Source organism: Psammomys obesus, unplaced genomic scaffold (assembly GCF_907164565.1).
Source record: "Psammomys obesus unplaced genomic scaffold, mPsaObe1.curated_primary_1811, whole genome shotgun sequence".
Classification (NCBI taxonomy): Eukaryota; Metazoa; Chordata; class Mammalia; order Rodentia; family Muridae; genus Psammomys; species Psammomys obesus.
Genome location: NW_026594311.1, coordinates 1,190,677 through 1,212,542, shown reverse-complemented (window position 1 = coordinate 1,212,542; position 21,866 = coordinate 1,190,677). Strand labels below are relative to the sequence as shown.

At 41.8% G+C, this 21,866-nt stretch overlaps 1 protein-coding gene and 1 pseudogene across 2 annotated transcripts in view; one reads left to right on the top strand and one right to left on the bottom strand.

Annotated features, from left to right (window-relative positions):
• Positions 1–21,866, bottom strand: part of Tesk2 (testis associated actin remodelling kinase 2) — a 98,822-nt gene that overhangs the window by 63,285 nt on the left and 13,671 nt on the right. The window contains exons 1-2 of one of the 2 annotated variants that reach the window (XM_055618442.1): positions 9,701–9,723; positions 4,955–5,248 (exon numbers count right to left, since the gene is read on the bottom strand). In XM_055618442.1, coding sequence (XP_055474417.1) covers positions 4,955–5,167 — 213 coding nt within the window. In that variant the 5' untranslated portion in view covers positions 5,168–5,248; positions 9,701–9,723. Of the gene's footprint in view, positions 1–4,954; positions 5,249–9,700; positions 9,724–21,866 lie in introns of those variants that run through there. The other variant, XM_055618441.1, reaches the window with a different exon arrangement.
• LOC129685077 (NADH dehydrogenase [ubiquinone] 1 beta subcomplex subunit 4-like) lies at positions 17,338–17,692 on the top strand (annotated as a pseudogene).

Here is a 21,866-nt window from a genome sequence, read left to right as displayed (position 1 = left end):
AACATAACAGGCTCTGAGGCCTTGTGGTCTCTAGTAACTACTCCGTTTGGCCACTGTAGCACAAAGGCAGACATCAAAAATAAATTAACCCTGCACACAATGTCACCACTGTGGTCTTTGGGTATCTACCACACTACTTTCCACTGTCTGCCCCACTGAGCCATCACGCTGTAGAAACCATGCTTGCTGTCCACAGAGATGAACTGCAAAGGGGAGGGGCGCAGCCATCTGAACAGATGTTTCAGGGAACAATCTTAGTCTTTAAAGAATGGATGGGTCCTCGGTAGCCCATCTATTGCTGACATCCCCTCAAGTTGTTACCTCTTCAATACTCGAGCACAGAAGACAAGAAACTAGGGAATGAAAAAAACTAAGACACATGCTAAAAATAATTGACAGGGGTTTTCATGATCCAGAACTGGCTTGTTTCCTCATGAGATAAGTTAAACTGTTTCTGATAATAAAAACATGAGTTAAAACCATCTCTGCTCTTACAGCACAGATGGATAGACTTAGTATTCTTTATATTTCATGTATGTTGTGTTTTGAGCCATATATTTTAGACTTTTTCATAATCATGTTAAGAAATACAGAACAGAAAATACCTTGTGTAAATCTTCCTTCAAGTATACATTAATAATGAATAAATGCCTCATAAATGGTTGTTTATGAAAAAGCAAATGAGGCAGGTTTGTTGGCTCAATCCTGAAGCACTGGGGAAGTGAAGGCAGGAGGATCAAGAGCCCAAGCAAGACTGAGGCTAGTCTGTCTAAGACAACTCAGGACGTGGAGCATAAATAGGAAGTCCTTGGAGCATAAGTAGGAAGTCACTGGAGACACACCCTCAAAGGATTCCATCCCCCCAACTGAGAAGACCTTTAGTCTTCTTCAAGACTAAAGAAGAAAATACAAGAAACCAGAGCACAGCATAAGAAGCATGCTAAAAATAAATAATGGAACTTTTCATGGTTTCATCCCCCTCCCCCCTTGGTCCTCACTCTGTGCTTCTTGCTTAATATAGTGTTTTCTCACTAAACAGCCATAGGCTTAAAGCCTAGGAAGAGGTACATTTTCATCTAGGTTCCAAAGACAGACAAAGATGAAAATATCAGCTCTATCACTCAGTCAGGTGTCCTATCTTACAGAAGGTAAATCTATTTGTTCTTTTCAGATTTTCTACGATCCTCCCCCCACCCCCCAGGTTTTTCTGTGTAGCCCTGGCTGTCTCGAGCTTGCTTTGTAGACCTGACTGGCCTCAAACTCTAAAAAGAAAAGATCCTTAACTGAATGACAGATACCTACTTTAGCCTCTGAATCATATTGTGTTTAACTGAAAAGCACTAGGAGCATTCCCATTACAGCAAAAACAAAACAAAGATGCTCAGGGAAGCAGAAGATAAATGCATGGTTGTTCACAGATGATAAACAAGCCAAAAAAACAAAGCAAGTCAACGTTAAAATCTATTGCAAAGCTTAGATTCAGTACACTGGCTACAAGAAAAATAAATTCCGTATTTACACAAAGTCAGGCCAGGACTAAGAGTACTAAGGACCAGCATCTGCGTCGCAGCACCCACATCAGGAAGTTCACAACCAGTTATAACTCCAGCTCCAGGAGACCTAACACCATCTTCTGCTTTCCACAGGCACCTGTACTCAACACATACAAATCCACACACAGAGACACACATGCACATACACAGTTAATAAATAAATGAATGAATAAATAAATCGTTTTTTTTAAATGGTGGGGCATAGTACAACATGCTTCTTACCACAGTACTCAGAAGGCAGATCTCTGTGGGTTCAAGGTCACCCTGTCCATGCACTGAGACCCATGTTTCCAGTCACCACCCTCACTCAGAAAGAACCACTCAAGCCAGGTTTGGTGGCTCTTGCCTGTAAGTCCAGCACTTGGAAGGTAGAAGCAGGAAGATCAGAAGTTCAAGGTTATCCTCAGCTACATAGTGAGTTTGAGAATAGCCTAAGCTATATGAAGACTACCAGACAAAATTTAAAATATATATATATAAATGAAAAATAAAAGTATATTTTAAAAGCTATTAACTGGACTGAGTGGTGGTGGCACACACCTTTATTCCTAGTACAGATGGGCAGGGCTACACAGAAAAACTGTCTCAAACAAACAAAACAACAAAAAGAATTATTAACTACACCTAAATTAATCTACAAACATAATCTCAATACAGCAAGAGGCAGTTTTCAGAAACTAGTTCTAAAATTCACCTTTAAAAACGGGAGCTGAAGAAGTAGCTCAAGGGTAGAGCATTTGTCTAGCATGCATAAGGACCTGTGTTCAAGCCCCAGCATTCCCCCAAAAATATGAAAACAAAAGAGAGGATGAAAGAATGAAATACCGGGCACGGTGGAGATGAGGGAGGGAGGGAGGGACTGGGAGGGAATGAGGGATCGGGACACGGCTGGGATACAGAGTTAATAAAATGTAACTGATAAGAAAAAAAAATGAAATACCAATAAAATTCTTAAAAAGAACAAAGGAAAACTAAATCAACCAAACGTCAAAGCCAGATGATTAAATTATTATAACAATGTGTAACAATGAGGATAATGACTCATAATGAACTCCAGAAAGAGACCAAGTCACACAGTATAATAAAATTTAATACAGAAAGACGGTAGGCTGGGTTTGGTGGCGCACGCCTTTAATTCCAGGGTTCAGCAGGCAGGGGCAGACGGGTCTCTGGTCTACTGAGTGAATTCCAGGACAGCCCAAACTATACACAGAGAAACCCTGTCTCAACAAAACAAAACAAAACAAAACAAAACAAAACAAAAATATAGAAAGAAGGTAAAAATTTTAATCAATGGGGAAACTATTAAATACATAGTAAATTTTGGATTACGCTTCGTGGTACAGACCTGTAATTCTAGGTGCATGGGGACTGAGCCGGGGATTCAAAGTTCAGGGTTTACTTGGGCTACATGATGATCTCAGAGATAGAGTACCTGCCTCACAACACTGCGATAACATAAACACATGTGAAGAGGTACACATGGGTAGCCATTTAGAACAAGTAAATTTAATACTATTTAATGTAAAATAATAAAACTACAAAATTTAAAAAGAAGAGAGGGGGCCCAGGGAGAGATATCAGTTAGTAAATTACTTGCCACACAACACCTGAGTTTGATCCCTAGCACTTACGTGAAAAAGCCAGATGTGGTGTGGCTCGCTCCTTTAATTCTATCATAGGGAAGCAAAAGCAGGTGGATCTCTGTGAGTTCAAGGATAGCTGGTCTACATAGCTAGTTTCAGGACAGCCAGGGCTACATAGAGAGACCTTGTCTCAAAAAAAAAAAAAAAAAAAAGACAGGTATAGAGGTACGTGTCTTTTAACCCAGGAGGTAGAGGCAGGCAGATCTCTGATTAAGCCAGCCTGGTCTACAGAGTGAATACTAGGACAGCCACGGTTATACAATAAAACCTTGTCTCAAAAATAAATACAGAGCCAGGCACTGTGGCACACGGCTGTAATCCCAGCACTCTGGGAGGTAGAGGCAGGCAGATCTCTGTGAGTTTGAGGCCAGTCTGGCTTACAAAGCAAGTCCAGCACAGCCAAGACTACACAGAAAAACGGTGTCTCGAAAAAATGAAACAGAACAAAACTGGAGTTACAGACAGTTGTGAGCTGACACGTGGGTGCTGGAATTGAACCCAGGTCCTTTGGAAGGGCAGCCAGCGCATCTCTCCAGCCCCACCCCCACCCGATTATCTAATTTTGATGCCCTCAGAAGGCCACATCTCTAAACCCCACAGATGAAGTAGTTTTGGAAGGCACAAACCATATTCAAACCAAAATGCATATGAATGTGATTTTGTTGTTGTTTGCTTTTTTTGTTGTTGCTTTTTGTTTTTCAAAACAGGGCTTCTCTGTTTTAGCTCTGGATGTCCTGGAACTCACACTGTAGACCAGGCTGGCTTAGAACTCAGAGATCCACCTGCCTCTGCCTCCCCAGTCCTGGAATTCAGGGTGTGTGCCACCATCACCCAGTTTATGAATGTGATTTTGTTTTAAGATTTGTATACAATGTTCAGCCTACATATACGCCCCCATGCCAGAACCTCTTCTATAGACAGTTGGGAGCCACCATGTGGGTGCTGGGAATTGAACTCAGGACCTCTAGAAACGCAGATAGTGCTCTTAACCTCTGAGCCATCTCGCCAGCCCGGAATGTGATTATTTAAAAACAAGTTTGGGGCTATAGCAATAGCTCTTCAATTAAGAACACTTGCTGTTCTTCCAGAGGACCCAGATTTGATATGCAGCACCACCATGGCAACTTAAAACTGTCTGGAACTCTAGTCCCAGGGGATCTGATGCCCTCTCTGGCTTTCATGAGCATTAAAATGAAAAATGTACACAGACACATGCATGCAAGACACACACAAAATTAAAGTTAAATAAATTCAATAAAAATAAACAAAATTAGATGCTTAATGAAAAACAAAAATAGTGTATTTTCAAACATGAGACAACCATTTTTAAAACACAAGAGTACGAGATATGGTAATGAACTCCTGTCACAAGAGCACTAGAATATACACAGAAGTATTAGAATCAATTCAAGTTCAAAGCCAGCTCTGACTATAGGGTAAGTTTGAGGCTAGTCAGAACACTCATGCTTACACACTCATGTACACACATACACCCTAGAGGAAGGGTGGGATATAGACAGTTTAGTGGCAGAATATTTGCCTAACACATACAAGGCCCTAGATTCCACTGCCAATATAATCCCAACATTCAGGAAGTGGGAGCAGATGGATCTTGTGAGTTCAAGGCCAGCCAGAGTTACATGGTGAGACTCTACCTTAAAAAAGTAAAACAAATAAAACACTATAAACAACTATTCACTCTGTAGTAATTCTGACCATCAGAAAACCACATGAAATAAGACATCACCCACTCACCTTGAACACTTCAGAGAAGAACCCAGATCCTATTTTTTCACGAGTGAAGTCATCCAAACTCGTCAGTCTGGAAAAGGCACTGATTATTGCACGATACGAAGATGACGACACTCTTCCCACCTGCACAGTGTTCCCATCCCCTCCGCCACTTCCTTCAAATTCCTCCACACGTGGGGGAAATCCTGCAATTGAGTTCCGCTTGCTCCGATCCATAATCTCGATAATCACTTCTTCACTTCAGAAGGAGCTTCACACATAGTTTTTGTTCAATTGTACTTCTTTTCCAGTGTGACACTACAGGGGAAAAAAAAAAACACACATACACACATTTTACTAAAACCATTAATGACTACATGAAAATTCAAAAAATCGCAATACAAAAAATATTTCCTTTTGCATTCTACCTCTAATTTCCAGATCTAAATAATACTTCTTTCTATGTCTTCACTTTCAATAATACTGACATACACAAAAAAGCAAGCTGTAATTAATCCATCCTTAATGCAACTAGAATATAAAAAACATAGATTACATTCTTTTTAAAACTTTAAGATTTATTTATTTCATTTCATATGTATGGGTGTTTTGCTGGTGTGTACAATATGCTTGCTTGGTGCCCACAGTGATCAAAAAAGGGCTTTAGATCCCTGGAACTAGAGTTACGGATGGTTGTTGTCCTGGCTAGTTTTATGTCAACTTGATACATGCTAGGGTCACTTGGGAAGAGGGATTCTCAACTGAGAAAATGCCTCCATAAGCTGTGCCTGCAGGCAAGTCTGGAGGGTATTTTCTTAATTACTGACTAATGTGGGAGGGGCCCAGACCACCGTGGGTGATGCCATCCCTGGACAGGTGGTCTTGGGTGTTATCAACAGACTGCCAGGTGGTGGTAGCAATAGCACACACCTTTAATCCCAGCAGGGGGATCTATGAGTCTGAGGCCAGCCTGGTTTACAGAGTGAATTCCAGGACAGACAAGGCTACACAGAGAAACCATGTCTAGAAAAGCGCCCTCCCCACAAAATAATAAAGCAGATAGAAAGTCATGGAGAGCACAGGAAGCAGCACCCCTCCATGACCTCTGTATCACACCTGCCTCCAGGTTCCTGCCCTGCTTGAGATCCTGTCCTGACTTCCCTCAGTAAAACACTGCTCTAGAACTGTGTGCTGAAAGAAACCTTTTCTGTGATTAGTGTTTTATCACAATAGAAACTTAATAGTTATGAGCCACCATTTGAGCACTGGGAACCAAACCCAGACCACGTGCAAGAGCAAAACGTGCTCTTAACTACTGGACTATCTCTCTAGCTTTGTGGAGTATATTCTAAATAACAGAATAACAATGATAGGATCCATTATTAACTAACCGTCCATTCCCTTTGCAGAAAACAAACCATAAAAGCATGATCTGGGGCTCCAGCTCAGTAACAGAGATTACACTTAGCCTTCATAATAAGGATTATTATGTTCATTTCCCAGAGATCAGGTAACCACACTGTCACTAAGTCACGGGGAAAATTAAAAGTTCAGACTGGTTCAAAATCCTGTGATCCTGCCAGTGTCCTTGATGGCCTCACACAATGCTAGTAATTTGAAAAATTATTAAATTGAACATATAAAGCAATAATTAATGCTGGCCATGAGCATTTCTTTAATGTCAAGGCCAGCCTAGGCTACACAGTAAAATCCCATCTCAAACACACACACGCCTATAAATGATCAGGCTGGAATGTAGCTCAGTGGTAGAGGGCTTACCTAAATGATGTGAAACCCTGGGTTCAAACCTCAGCACCAATGGCCTAAAAATCCACTGATGAGTAAACAATTTCCAGTAAAAATTACTATTCAAGATACCAGAGTGGCTGCAGAAACGGTGCCATGGTTAAAAGCACTCGTTGTTCTTGCAGAAGATACATGTTCAGTTCCCAGCTCCCACATAATCTGCAACCAATTCCAGCTCTAACTCCAATTCCAGATCTGATGTCTTCTCCTAGCCTCCAAGGGCACTGCCGCACATGATCACATACATGCAGGCAAATTAACACTCTTTCTTTTTTTTTTTTTTTTTTTTTTTTTTTTGGTTTTTCAAGACAACATTTCTCTGTGTAGACTTGGCTACCCTGGACTCACTTTGTAGAGCAGGCTGGCCTCGAACTCACAGAAATCTGCCTGATCTTCCTCCCAGAGCTCTGGGATTACAGTGGTGTGCCACAGCGCCCACCATATATATAAAAGCCTGCAGACCACGTAGTACCGAAAGCACAGGATTGCTTTTGCTAGCCAGTCCTCTACACTCATGCCCCCACCCGGCCTTGAGAACTGATTACAGAGTTCTACATAAAATAACACTTTTTTTTTTTAATTTGTGGAGTCATAATCTTTACTTTCACTTGTAACATACAACACTTGAGAGATGGTTTCATGTGTGTGATGAAACCTCACCCACTCACTAATCATCTACGTCCACCCGTGGAGAATCCTAGCAGGGCTCCCAGATCTGCCCTCCACACACCACTGTTTGGCAGGGAGGGAGCAGAGAGAGACTGACTTGGTATCTTCACTGTACTATACTAATTCCTGATGTCTAACTATATTCTGGAGGTTCTATAAAATGCCTTTTTTCTTCAACATAAAATCATTTTTGCTCAAGCTAGTTCTACCAAAGTCTCCAGAGAAAGAATAACCCAAATTCCCAAAGAATAAAAATATCTAAGTGCCTTTATTGAACATCTTCTAAGAAGTGGCATCAAGTGCCATCAAGTTCACCCATACCACCCATGCCTTTAATCCCAGCACAGAGACAGGAGGCAGGAGGATCTCTGAGTTGGAGGTCAACCTGGTCTACAGTATGCTTTCTAGGACACCCTGTCTCAAGAAAGATCATCATAGCAAGAATTTAAGGTTGCAAGAACAAAATATTAAACTTTACAGCCAGGTGGGCTAAACCAAGCAGTTATCAATTTTAAATCTGGAGAAACATATAGACAAGAAAGCGAAAATGTAAGAAGTGGGTTTTGTTTTCTTATTTGTGTTCTTTAGTGTTTATTTTTTGGTTTTGTGTAGCTTTTGCCTTACCTTTTTATTTACTGGGAGTGGGAGCAGACACTCAGGTGCCACAAAGTGCATGTGGAGGTCAGAAAGCAATTTGTGGGAGTCATTGCTCTCAGTCCCAGAAATCTGTAAGTCCCAGAAATCAAACTCACATTGCTAGGCTAGAACACAAGTGCCTTTACCACTAAGTCATCTCACCAGCCCAGGATAAACTATTTATTAACAAACTCTGACATGAAACCAATGAACTAATGGAGTGTATTTTCCAACGTTATATCTGTCATTTGAATCAAAATCAGCTGGGGAGCCAAGCAGGAGAGCACAAGCCTGTTACCTTTTCAGTGTTAGAGACAGGTAGATAGCAGCCACCATTTCAAGGTTAGCCTGCTCTACGTGTGAATTCTAGACCACCCAGGCCTATATCTGTCTCAAAAACAAACAAAAAATTACCTGCCGAGCCAGGCATGGTGGAATACATATGTAAACCAGCACTTGGGAGGTTGAGGCAAGAAGAAAACCTTGCAGCAGGGACCAGCCTAAGCTCCAGAGAGAGAGCCTGCCTCGAAAACAAAACAAAACAAAACAAAAACAACCTGAACTGACAAAGGAGGTGTTCCAACCCCATAGTTCCGTATCTTCTACCTGTCCTAACCAGCAGGGTCTCTACGTGAGACCTGGAAACTTAACTAAGTTCCACAGTGATTTGTATTTATTCCAGAAGCTGACAACCTGCAATGGGAAAAATTACATGTACAAATATTTTGCTTCGATGTATGTCTGTGCACTACTTGCATGCCTGACCTTTGGATCCCTTGTAACTGGATGGAGTTAGGGATGACTGTGAGCTACCATGTGGGTGCTGGGAATGGAAGCTGCTGGGTCCTCTGTGAGAATAAGTGCACTTTACTGAGCCATCAGAGAGAAAACTGAAATAGCTCTTTTCAAGCACCAAGAATTTTATGATTATTTTCTCACTTAAGCGTGGAGGCATGACTCCAAAGTAGATGTTTCCTCTATTTTACAGAAAAGGAAAAGTAGGCTAAGAAAGCTGGGAAACCTGTCTAAGTGTACACTGGTAGTGGAACTAGAACTGGAGCCAGGTTGCAGCTGGCCCCAAAACTGAAGATTCCCAATTTCATTAAGTGTTCAGTGTGTTTCCACTATGCCACCTGTAAGGACTTAAACTAGTCACCACAGTAGAAAAGAGGATGGAGACATAAAGTGGCTGATCATAAATTAGATGGAGACAGAAAGAAAAATAAATTATATGGAAAGCTGTGGCTAAGTGTGGCTAAGTAGAAAGCTGGAAAAACAAACCATATTAAAGGGAAACTGAATGGTTAAGACAGCTTGCCTACTAAGTTAACTGACTAATTTGAGCAGTTTTTGCCATTTAAAGTTCACTTAGAATACTGCAAGGGTTGGCAACAACCTTTTGTTTTGGAACAGAAAGTTCACTACAAGGTGATGTGAGTCTGGATGGCAGGCACCAGGCACCAGGCACTGAGGCGCAGCTGCAGCAGAGCCAACAGTCCTTTTTGCTCATTTTCTTTACATGATATACTTGCTCATCCATGCACAGGCACATGCCACCGCACATGTACTCGCTCTCTCCTTCCACCAGGCAGCTCCTGAGGGTCAAACGCAGATCATCAGGCTTGGTAGCAAGTCCCTACTCACTAAGTTATTACTAACCTATTCAATCCGCAGAGTTCCCGGGGGTAACAGATGCTAGATGCCTACACCAAAGCACAGAAAATAAAATTATTTTCTTGTTTTGGTTTGTTGATACCTCAACCCTGCTGTGGGGCCAATATGACCTTGAAATCCCTATTCTCCTGCCTCACCTCAGAGATGCTGGCATTACTGTATGCTGCCACACCTGGCTCAAAATTACTTGTTGCAGCTCAACAGGCCTGATTTTAAATTCTCAGCTACGTAGGAAGAGGTAAGAAATTTCAAATTCCAACTGGGATGGCTTGGTAGGAGACTTGTTACAAGTGACAGCACAATAAACTGACAATTTTTATCTCAAAACGTAACATATCTTTGCTCACAGGACCTACCTGCCTTTTTTGGAGGGAAGGCTGAGGAGGCTGGAGAGATAGCTCAGCAATTAAAAGCACTGTCCTCTTCCAGAGGTCCTGAGTTCAATTCCTAGCAACCACATGGTGACTCACAACTATCTATACTTGGATCTGATACCCTCTTCTGGCATGCAGGTGTACATGCAGATAGAGCACTCATATACATTAAATAAAGAAATATCTTTTTGAAAAAAGGAAAGAAACCCAGGCTGAGAAGCTGGACACAGTGGGTCAAGCCTGTAATCCTAGCACTGTGGGAGGCAGAGAAGGCAGTTCTCTGAATTTGAGGCCAGCCTGGTCTACAAAGGTAGTCCCGGACAGCAGGAAAGAAGAAAAGAAAGGAAAGGGGAAAGGGAAGGGAAAGAAGGAGAAGGGAAAGGGAAGGGAAGGAAAGGAAGGGAAGAAAGAAAGAAAGAGAGAGAGAGAGAAAGGAAGGAAGGAAGAAAGGAAGGAAGGAAGGAAGGAAGGAAGGAAGGAAGGAAGGGAAGAGAGAGAAAGAAAGGAAGAAAAGAGAAAGAAAGAAAGAAAGAAAGAAAGAAAGAAAGAAAGAAAGAAAGAAAGAAAGAGGGAGGGAGGGAGGGAGGGAGGGAGGGAAAGACTAACTTTGTAACCTGTATGTCTTCTAAAGCCTATAGCTTTGAGTTTTAGGTTCAGGTTAAGCTAAAGCCTCTTAGTACCTTTCCAGAGAATGGAGCAATGTGACCCTATCTGTGAGGACAGATATAAAAAAAGGCAAGCAAGCAATGACCGTCATTCAGCAAAATAAGGACCAGACCCTTGTCTTTGAGATAGCATTCTTAGCAACGAACCCAGACTTCTTCTGAGTAGCTTTTGACCTCCAGCCAAAAGCCCCTAATCTTCAAGGATGAGCTAACCACCCCCACCTTCAATTGCAGCTGCATCCACACTTGGCAGGACTGGCCAAGCTTGAGCACCTAAGACTAACCAATTATCTTACTTTATAGCTTCCTCATCCAATCCTAAATGCCAAAACTGCAACTTCAAATCTCCCGCAATTTTTCTTTTAAAAACCTAAAGGCCTTTGTCTCCGGGTGCCACTCTGCTGACCGGCAGGGATGACCCCATTGCGCAATGGTTAATAAACCTCTTGCTTTTGCAATGAGTCTTGGTCTGGGGGAGTTTCTGGGAAGGGTAGGAAGGAAGGAAGGAAGGAAGGAGGGAGGGAGGGAGGGAAGGAAGGAAGGAAGGAAGGAAGGAAGGAAGGAAGGAAGGAAGGAAGGAAGGAAGGAAGGAAGGAAGGAAACAAACCCAGGCTGGCCTCAAATCAGATTCTCCTGCCTCAGCCTCTGGAATGCTGAGACAACATCCATTCACTCCTACATTTAACAGACATTTTTAAGAGGGAGGAAAAAGTTTTGGGGTTTGTTTTGGTTTCAGTAACACAATGTTTTAGCTAAGAGTTTCTATTGATGCAAGTAAACACCACGACCAAAAAGCAAATTGGGGAGGAAATGGTTTATTCTGCTTACACTTCCACAGTGTTGTTACTCACCAAAGGAAGTCAGGGCAGGAACCTGGAGGCAGAAGCTGATGCGGAGGCCACGGAGGGGTGCTGCTTACTAGCTTGCTCCCCAAGTCTTGCTCAGCCTGCTTTCTTATAAAACCCAAGACCACCAGCCCAGGGATGGAACCACCCACAATGGGCTGGGCCCTCTCCCATCAATAATTTAAAAAATGCCTTACGGCTGGATCTTTTCTTTTCTTTCTTTGTTTTTGTTTTTTCAAGACAGGGTTTCTCTGTGTAGCCTTGGCTGTGCTGGAACTCACAGAGATCGGCCTGCCTCTGCCTCCCAGAGTGATGGGATTACAGATGAGCACCACCACGCCTGGCCAACCACATGATTATTGATCAAACAAATAGTAAACATCCAATCTTGTCACAATTATTGCCTAACAATAAAATATTTATAGTGAATGTCTAGAAATATGAGTTATAAAGATACTGTGATGCTTAATCTTAATTGCCAAACTTGAAAGGGTTATAAAGTGCCTAGGGCTTCAATGAAGCACACTTTTGGGTCTGTCAGTAAGAGCTCTTCCTTAACTGGAGGTTGGGGATACTGGTGCTGAATGTAGGCAGTACTAGCCCAAGGAGTAGTGTCCTGGACTTAATAAAAAGAGAAAAATAGCACCTTTATCTGCTTCCTGGTTCGCTGATATATGAACAAGCAGCCTTATGTTCCTGCCACCATGGAACCACCTATCACCAAGCCTTCCTGTCATGGTGGATGGTGTGCCCTCAAACTTCAAACTAAGATAACCCTTCTTCCTTCAAGATGCTTTTGTTAGGTACTTAATCAAACCACCTGGAAAGGAAGTAATACAGAAAACTAATGCGGAAAAGTAGGGCCATTGCTATAATAAACTTGACCATAAACATTCTGGACTGGCTTGCCAGAGGAATGTTGAAGAGTTTGGAGCTATAGCTAAAATGTTGTAAACAAACCTTCAAGAGCTATTATGATGAACACTCAGAAGATAAGAATGCCATGGAGATGTGGACAGTGAAAACCGTGCTGGCGAGGAATCAGAGAGGAGGACTGTACAGGGAATTGAGCTAGAGGCCATTCACATTCTACTCAGCAAAGAATCTCTGAGTGTGCTTTGGACCAACTCCTGAATTTGAAAATAATGAACTAAGTTGTTTGAAGGAAGAAATTCCAAGACAACAGAACAAAGAAGCTGACCGGGGTCACAGGGGTCGCCTAAGATCATCAGAAACCACAGATATATTCATTACAATTCATAAAAGCAGCAAAATTACAGTTATGAAGTAGCAACTAAAATAATTTTATGGTTGGGGGACACCACAGCATGAGGAACTGTATTAAAGGTCACAGCGTTAAGGAGGTTGAGAACCACATCTTTAAACTGGTATCTTTCAAACTGATAAAGGATGAGCTTGTGATAGCTAATTTTGACTGTCAACTTGAATATGAGATCACTAGAACACTAATTAGGCACACTTTTGGATATGTCTGTGAGTTTCCCTAGAGAGGGTTAACTAAGACAGAAAACAAACCTAGAATATGTGTAGCACCAACACATGGGCAGGCATCTGAATAAAGCACAAAACAGAAAACCCAATGAAGACCAGTATTTTGCTTCTTTATCCATTGAGATGAGGATAGGCAATGCCCACAGTTGTAGAGCTACTTGTCACCATGTTTGCCCTACCATCAAACTGTAAGCCAAAACAAATTCTTCCTTAAATTGTTTTTTTGTGAGGTACCTGCTCAAAGCAAAGAGAAAATTCACTAATATAGAAACTAAATTCATAATAGCAACTGCTTTGATAGGAGAAAAAAATAAGACATGGAATGAAAATATAAGAGAATTCTAGGGCTAGAGAGATGGCTCAGATGTTAAAAGTATTGGCTCTCTTCCAAAGGTACTCCTGCATTCAATTCCCAGTAACCACATGCTGGTTCATAACTACCAACAATGAGATCTAGCATCTCCTGGCATGCAGGCAGAATAATGTATACATAATAAATAAATAAAATATTTTTAAACAAGAATTCTATTGTTTATCTTTTATTTCCTTTTATTAAAAAATAAAAATCTAGGGAAACAGAAGCAGGCAGATCTCCCTGAGTTCAAGGCCAGCCTGGTTTACAAAGTGAGTTCCAGGACAGCACGGGGCTTTTACACAGAGAAACCCTGTCTCAAAACTTACCCCCCTGCCCCGCCCCCCAAAAAAAGAAAAACGTAGCCAGGAACAGTGGCAAACACCTGTGATCCCAGCACTAAGGGAGGCATGCGGTGTGAGTTCGAGGCCAGCCTGGTCTACAAAGCCAGTCTAGGACAGCCAAGGCTGTACAGAGAAACCCTCTTGAAAAGCCAAAACAAACAAACAAACAAACAAAAAAACCTTATATGAGTAGTATTTATTGTATTGTATTTTCCTACAGTCTGAAGTTTTTTTTTTTTGTTTTTTTTTTTTTTTTGAGATGGAGTCTCTCTATGTGAACCAGGCTGGCCTCCAACTCACAGAGAGGCCTCTGTCTCTGTCTCCTAAGTGCTGGCATTAAAACATTTTTTCTTAAGTCTATTGTTAATATAAGTTATTTGACATGTGAGGACCAAGAAAACACAAAACAATCTGGCCAATAAACAACCCTAGGCCGGGCATGGTGGTGCATGCTTGTAGTCCCAGCACTCGGGGAGGCAGAGGCAGGCAGACCTCTGAGAGTCCAGCCTGGTCTACAAAGTGAGTCCAGAATAGCCAAAGCTACAAAGAGAATCCCTGTCTCGAAATACCAAAATAAAACAAACAAACAAGAACAACAAACAAGAAAAAAAAAAAAAGTAGCCCAGTGTGCAAAGCAATCCTCCAGATTCTCAAAGCATTCTGCAACAGTTCCCCTACAGGATTATTTATATCCTACACCAAAGTCCAAAAAGCTCTGTGGGAACCTTTAAGAGAATCTAACTTATACAAGTCATAAATTTAAAATATAAAAGAATGTATAGGAAACACATTTAGAGCCCTTCTCACATGCTGAAGTGATATTAATCACTAGGCAGCTCAGACAAACAGTACAGTCCCCTTCAGTGGAGTAAGAACTTCATTATACATTTTACAAATTCTGAAAAAGGAAAACACCCAAACTGTGCCTTTTGTTCCCATGGCCAGCCACCAAATAACCACATTTTACTTAATTATCATTATTTATGTGTGTGCACATGTGTCTGTGTGTATGTGCATGTGTGTGAAGGCATGAATTCCCCTGGAGCTAGAGTTACAGGCCGTTGTGTGCTGAAACACCTGGTGCTAGGAGTCGAACTCTAAGAGCAGGTAAGCGCTCTCATTAACAAGCCTTTTCGTCAGTTCCTCCACTGCCTTTTGTTGCTGTGTGGTTCTGTTTTTTTGCTTTGTTTTGTTTTGATTTTTTGGGTTTTGTTGTTGTTGTTGTTTCTAGAGAGGGTTCTCTGTCTAACAGCCCTAGCTGTTCTGGAACTCTCTTTGTAGAGCAGGCTAACCTTGAACTCACAGGTATCCCTGCCCCTGGAGTGCTGGGATTAAAGGTGTTCGCCACCATGGCTGGTGATTTTTGGTTTCCAGGACAGGGTTTCTGTGTAGCCCTGGCTGTCCTGGAACTCCTTTGTAAACTAGGTTTGTACGTGTAATCTCTGTGTACTGTACAGATTCTTCACCTGTCAATAAACTGATTAGCCTGTAGCTGAGGCAGGACATAGAAGGGAGGGCTCCAGCAGAGAGAGTGAGTGCTGGGACAAAGTGAGGCACATGAAACCTCAGAAGGACCCAGCCCTGTGGCATACCTGAGAACAGAAGAAACAGGACTTTAGTTATGAACGTCAGGAAGTATGGCTAGCTACATTGGCCTAGGCTTTTGTAAATACATTTAAGTTTCAGAGTTTCTGGGAACAAGGGCATGGATAAAAACACAGGCTACAGAAAATCCCCTGGACAGGTTGGCCTTGAATTTAAAGATACTCCTGCCTCTGCCTCCAGTGTTGGGATTAAAGGCTCTCTGACACATTTTAATTAGCTATACAAGACAGGGAAGAGCTGGGTGTGGTGGCTCACACCTTTGATGCTGGTGCTTAAGGAGGAAGAGGCAGAGACTCTATGAGTTCAAGGCCAGCCAAAATCTACAAAAGGAGTCCAGGACAAGCAAGGACACACAGAGAAACCCTGTCATGAGAAGAAAAAAAAAAAGCAGGAAAAAAAAAAAGTAGGAGATATTAGGGATGGATAAACATACAAACCTACCACTACACAAAGGCTGACAACCTTGGGTCTGACCCCTGTGGAAGGAGAGAAGCAACTCCTGCAAGCTGTTCTCGGACCTCCACATAGGAGGAGCCACCCTTCTGTGTATGTGTACCTACACAGCCACAACATATATGCGCACAAAATAGTAACTGAAATGTTTAAAGTTGTCAGGCACAGTGGCAGGTACCTATTTAATCCCAGCACTCAAGACACAAAGGCAGGTGCACCTCTGAGTTTGAAGCCAGACTGGTCTACATAGTGAGTTCCACAACAGCCAAGACCTTGTTTTTAAAAATAACCTTGTTTTTTGTTTGTTTACTTTTTGTTTTTGGAGATGACTGCTTTATTTTAAAGCATGCATTTATTAATTTGGGGAAGCAGATACTCAAGCTATGATGAACATGTAGAAGTCAGAGGACAACTGACAGCTCTCTCCCTCTACCCACTGAGTTTTGAAATCTGAAAGTGATTAATTTTAAAATCAGAAAATTCATAAAATCATACATTCAAAATGTTTGAAATGTTTTCTGCCTCTGAATTACCTGTCTTGGTCTTATTTCTAGAATATCACCTTTTTAAAAGTGTCTTTGTTATTTCATGTGGTGAGTGTTTCGCCTGCATGTGTACCACATGAGGGCCCGCTGCCCTCAGAGGCCAGAAGAAAAGATCGTATCTCCTAGAACTAGAAGCAGAGGGTTGTGAACTGCCATGCGGGTGCTGGGAACTGAACCCTGATCCTCTCCAAGAGCAGCCAGTGCTCCTAAGCACTGAACCACCTCTCCAGCCTTTTGATACTTATGGTTCCCTTCAAAGTATAAACTGTGGGACAGGGTGTGGGAAAGTTGGACCATTAAAATAACTCTTAGATTAGCCAGAAAAATATGACTGAAAAACATGCATTTTAGGGCTAGGGATATAGCTCCAGAGTGTTTACATGGGATGTCCTGGGTTCATCCCTTGACACCACAGGTGGCACATACCTGTAATCCCAGAACCCAGGAAATGGGGTGGGAGATCACAAAGTTAAGGAACCTTTGTTTACATATTGAGTTAGAGGGCATCCTGAGTTACACAAGACCTTATTTAAGAAAAAAAAAAAGGGCCAGTCAGTGGTGGTATACAATTTTAATCCCTCCTATGTGTTCAAAGCCAGCCAGAAAAACGAAAAAAAAAAAAAAAAAAGAGGGAGAGAGAGAGAGAAGAAAAACAGGAAGAAGGAAGGAAGGAAGGAAGGAAGGAAGGAAGGAAGGCAAAGGAAAAAAGAAACATGGATTTTAAGCACTATGAAGGTAGACTACTTGTTCAGTCTAAGTAACTTGTTTCATTGCGATTTTGTTTTTGTTTTGTTTTTGCTGGCCTCAAACTCTCAGCGATCAAACTGCTCCTGCCTCCTGAGGGCTGGGACTAAAGGCCTACCTTGACAACACTAAGCTGAGTAATTTTAAGCTTGTAAGCGCTGGGATCCTGCGCTGGGAGCCAAGATGTCAGGTTCCAAATATAAGTCCTCGCCCCTGGCCACTCTTGCCAGTACCCTCAACCCTGCCGAGTATGACTTGTCTCTCGAGCCCCGGAAGGCACAGGTCGAGCACTTGAGCTTAAGGGCCTGGCTTAAATGGGCTTCAGTACAAAGACCCCAAACGCCAAGCGTCATCCAAGATCCTGCTTTGCAAATATTTGTCCTAATTTTAGACCCACTCCCAAGAATTCACTTTTAGGAGCAGTGGCAACATTTGGGCCCCTCATCTTCTGGCATTACGTTTTTCAAAACAGACAGGGACAGAAAGGAAAGACTTATCCAGGACGTAAAGTGGACGAACATTCACTCTCTCCTATTAAGTTCGGCAAAGATGACTCTATTCTTGCATAAATAAATCTTCTACTAGTCACTGGAAAAAAAAAAAAGAACTGGGGTTTTATTTTTATTGCTATGGACCGACGGAACCTAGAGCTTTGCGAACGCCCTAGATAAGCGCTCTTCATTGAGCGTGTGTCCAGACAAAACATGGACTTTTTTTTTTTTTTTTTAATGAAAATTGGTAATACTTGACCTGCCTCATACAATAGGCATGTGAGAATCTGCCTGTGGAAAGCTGGATATCCTTGTCAAGGAGAGGTTTTTACAACAGTGTTGGGGCGTGGGGTAGGCAATGCTGGTATTTTGGTGGGCAGGAACCAGGAAAACGAAATGTCCCACAATGTGCAGAACAGTCTGCACAGCAAAGAATTGTCCTCCCTGGAATGCCAGCACCGTCCAGCTGAGAAACAAACCCTGCACTGGAAAAGCTTCGCTGCTTTTGTTCTTACACAGGAAATGGCCTTTAGTGGTCTCTCAAAAATGCCACAATTATGTGGCTTACAAGGAAACAAACACTTTTTGTTTGATTGGGTTTTTTAAAGACAGTCTCATTACATAGCCCTGGATGGCCTAGAACTTGCTACACAAACCAGGTGGGCCTCAAACTCAGAGATCCTCCTCCTGCCTCTGCCTCCCACATGCTGAATTAAAGTCTTCCTTTCACCTGGCCAAACAGGATTTTTTTGTACCCGTGTTACAACTTGGGCAACTTTTGACAGAAGACAGTAGAGAAGACTAAAGGGGGTAGAAGAGAATGGTGAAGGAAAGGGTGGAGGGGAAAAGAAGGAAGAAAGGGAATGGGAGGGAAAGTCTCCCACAGGTTGTTGTTGTTTTTTTTTTTTAAGTTAACTCATTTACATTGAGATTGAGTTGTTTTATATAAAATGAAAGTAAATTCAGGGCTGGAGAGATGGCTCAGCAGTTGGAACTCCCAGCACCTACATGTTGGTTCACAATTTTCTGCATGTAACTCTAGTCCCAGGGCTCTCTTTGGAGCTCCTCAAATACTACATGGACATGGTACACAAATGTATGTGCAGGCCAAGCACCCCAAAAAAACATAAAATTTAAACTTTTGCTTGCTTGTTTCAACATAGGTTTCTCTGTGCAGCCTGGCTGTCCTGGAACTATCTCTGTAGACCAGGGTGGCCTCAAACTCACAGAGATCTGCCTGCCTCAGCACCTCCAACCTTGCCAGTGCTGGGTTTAAAGGTGTGCACCACCACCACTTGGCCTTAAAAACTTTTTAAAAGAAATAATGTGCAATTAAAAGTTGTGATCTGGCTTTGGTAAGAGAGCTCAGTGAGTAAAGGCACCTGCCACCAAGCCAAATGACACATTCCATCCCCAACACCCAGATGGTAGGAGGAAGAACTGGCTCCAGAATCTTCTCCATACCCTCCATCTGAACAGACAACAACTATATGCATGGGGACACACACACCAAATAAATGAATAAAATTTTAGATGTAATCATTTTTTAAATCATGACTGGAAAAAAGTTTTAAAGCTAACAATTGAAAAAAGATATTGGGCTAAATATCCTATACTCAATATAATATCTTTTATTCTTTCCAAAATGGACATTCTATAATATAAGTCATTCCCAAAGAATCAAGGAAACTTTTAGGACCCTCAAATCACCCTCTTAGCTGAAATCTTCCATGGGTAACTGCAGACACCACTTACATTCTGCCAATTGTTTTTGGTTTTATGTTTATTTTTGTCTTATGCACACTGGCGTGTTGTATTGTGTCTATGTGAAGGTGCTTGACCCCTAGAACTAGTACTACAGGCAGTTGTGAGCTGCCATGTGGTGCTGGGAAGTGAACCTGGGTCCTCTGGAAGAGCAGCCAGCGCTCTGAAGCCCCAATTGTTATTTGTTTGTTTCCTCTAATCTGCATGGTATCTCTACAAAGTATGCATTATCTTTCATATAAGAGGGGGGAAGTCACTGAGTGTAGGGGCACACATCTTTTTTTATTGAGGGGAGGGGGTGGGTTGAGACAGGAATTCTCTGTGAAACAGTCCTGGCTGTCCTGGAGTTCATCTGTAGGCCAGGCTAGCCTTGAACTTATGGAGATACTGGCCACCTCACACAGCTGGTGGCCCACATCCTTAATTCAAGCAATGGGAGATAGAGGCAGGTGGATCTAATCTACAGAACAATTTTTCTCCCCTAGGCTTCACAATGAGATTTTTTGTCTCAAATAATAAAAAGGGGAGGTAGGTAAGACTGCCAAATTAAGACCTGATGGAAGGTAATTAATGACAGACTTAGGGTTCAAAGCTAAGTTTCCAAAGCTAAGCACTCACCACTCCTCAAACATGGCTCCATTTGTTAATTCTAGCAAGTTACTAGTTCCTACCCTCCCCAACAAGGAGACTAAATGTATACAGATGCTATCTCTCTAGCAACCTCTAAGGCAGTGGCTCTGGAAGGTCACATATCAGATATTTGCATTATGACTCATACAGTAACAAAATTACAGTTATGAAACAACAACAAAATAATGTTATGGTTCGGGTTACCACAACATGAGGAACTGTATTAAAGGGTCACCGCATGAGGAAGGTTGAGAACCTCTGCTCTAAGGCTTTTTTTTTTTTTTTAGTTGTATTTATTTACTATATAAACAGTGCAGAAGAGGGCACCGGATCTCATTATAGATGGTTGTGAGCCACCATGTGGTTGCTGGGAACTGAACCCAGGACCTCTGGAAGAGCAGCCAGTGCTTGTAACCTATGATCCATCTCTCCAGCCCCCATTAATGCTCTTAAAAGCCTTCAGTCATTTAATTACTAGAAAGTTAAAAACTACCATGATTCTAACAGACTTCTTTTGTTGTTGAACTGCTGTTTGCCTGTTTGTTTATCCTGGGGTTTTGTTCCTTTAGAGGTTTGTTTAATTGTTGTTTCTACACTCCCCCCCCCAAAAAAAAACAACCAGGTTTTCTAAGGAATGGATGACAAACTAGCAGGAAAAGCATGCCAACTCACTGCCATTCCTTCTTTGCTCTTCTAATCATACAGTGTTTGTTTCTTTTTCTTTCTCTTTGAGAAAGGGTATCACAGAAAGCCAGGCTGACCTTAAATCCCCTAAGTAGCTAAGGATGACCCTAAACTTCTGATACTGAAACAATATCAACTGTTTAACATATTGTTAAACATATTGTCAGCCATAATTGAAAATCCTTAATGTCCATCCAAATAAGCAATCGAGCATACATAAAGTGGATGATGAATTGATGACAGCCTGGTCAACTGAGCAAGTTCCAGAACAGCCAGCTGAGGCTACACAGAGAAACCCTGTCTCAAAAACTCAAAATAAAATAAAATTTTAAGTTGGTGTTGACTCTAAAAGTGAGGAAAATAGCAATTTTTACAGCCTAGATATAAATAGAAAAAGAATGCAAACATGATATGCTAATACCCTAATATTTTTTTTCTAAAACCATAAAAATTCTTTAACTGATCTAAAAATAAGAATGTGCTCTGTGTGATATATGAATTGGCCATTCATTTTCCAGAATGAATGGATTCATTCTGGAAATATGACAAGCATATTAGCTGTGTTTCAAGACCAAACACAGGTCAAATCTACATGCAGGTCAGCTCAGCAGTTATCCTTTCTATGGACCAACACAGCAAATACAGACACATTTCAGGATGGCTGCATAATTAAAACTAAAAGCAATACTGCTGAGCTTGACACCCTGCTGTGAAATAATAAGTTTCAATTGCCATTCAAACCAAAGGCATCCTAGCATAAAAACTGGCACCCTACTTAGTTAGCTGCAAACATACACAATAGCACCTACTAGTGCCAGACAGATCAAAAGATAGTTCATATTTGCTATGAAACTAGATCTGCCAGGCTCAGACCAGGCATTGAGTCATAACATAAAATAGAAATTTAGGCTGAGAGTTACAAAGACATTTGGAGGTAAATCAGCTCTAATCGCTTAATCATTACAGGAATTTCTGTCGTTTTTGGTTTTGTTAGTTTGCTGTTTCACTGAGATAAAATTTCACCCTGTAGTCAAGGCTAGCCTGGAACATATTATGCAGTCCAGCTCGACGCTGAACTCAGGGTAACCTTCTCCTGCCTCTTCCTCCTGAGTACTGAAATTGCTTGTATCAGCCACCACATCT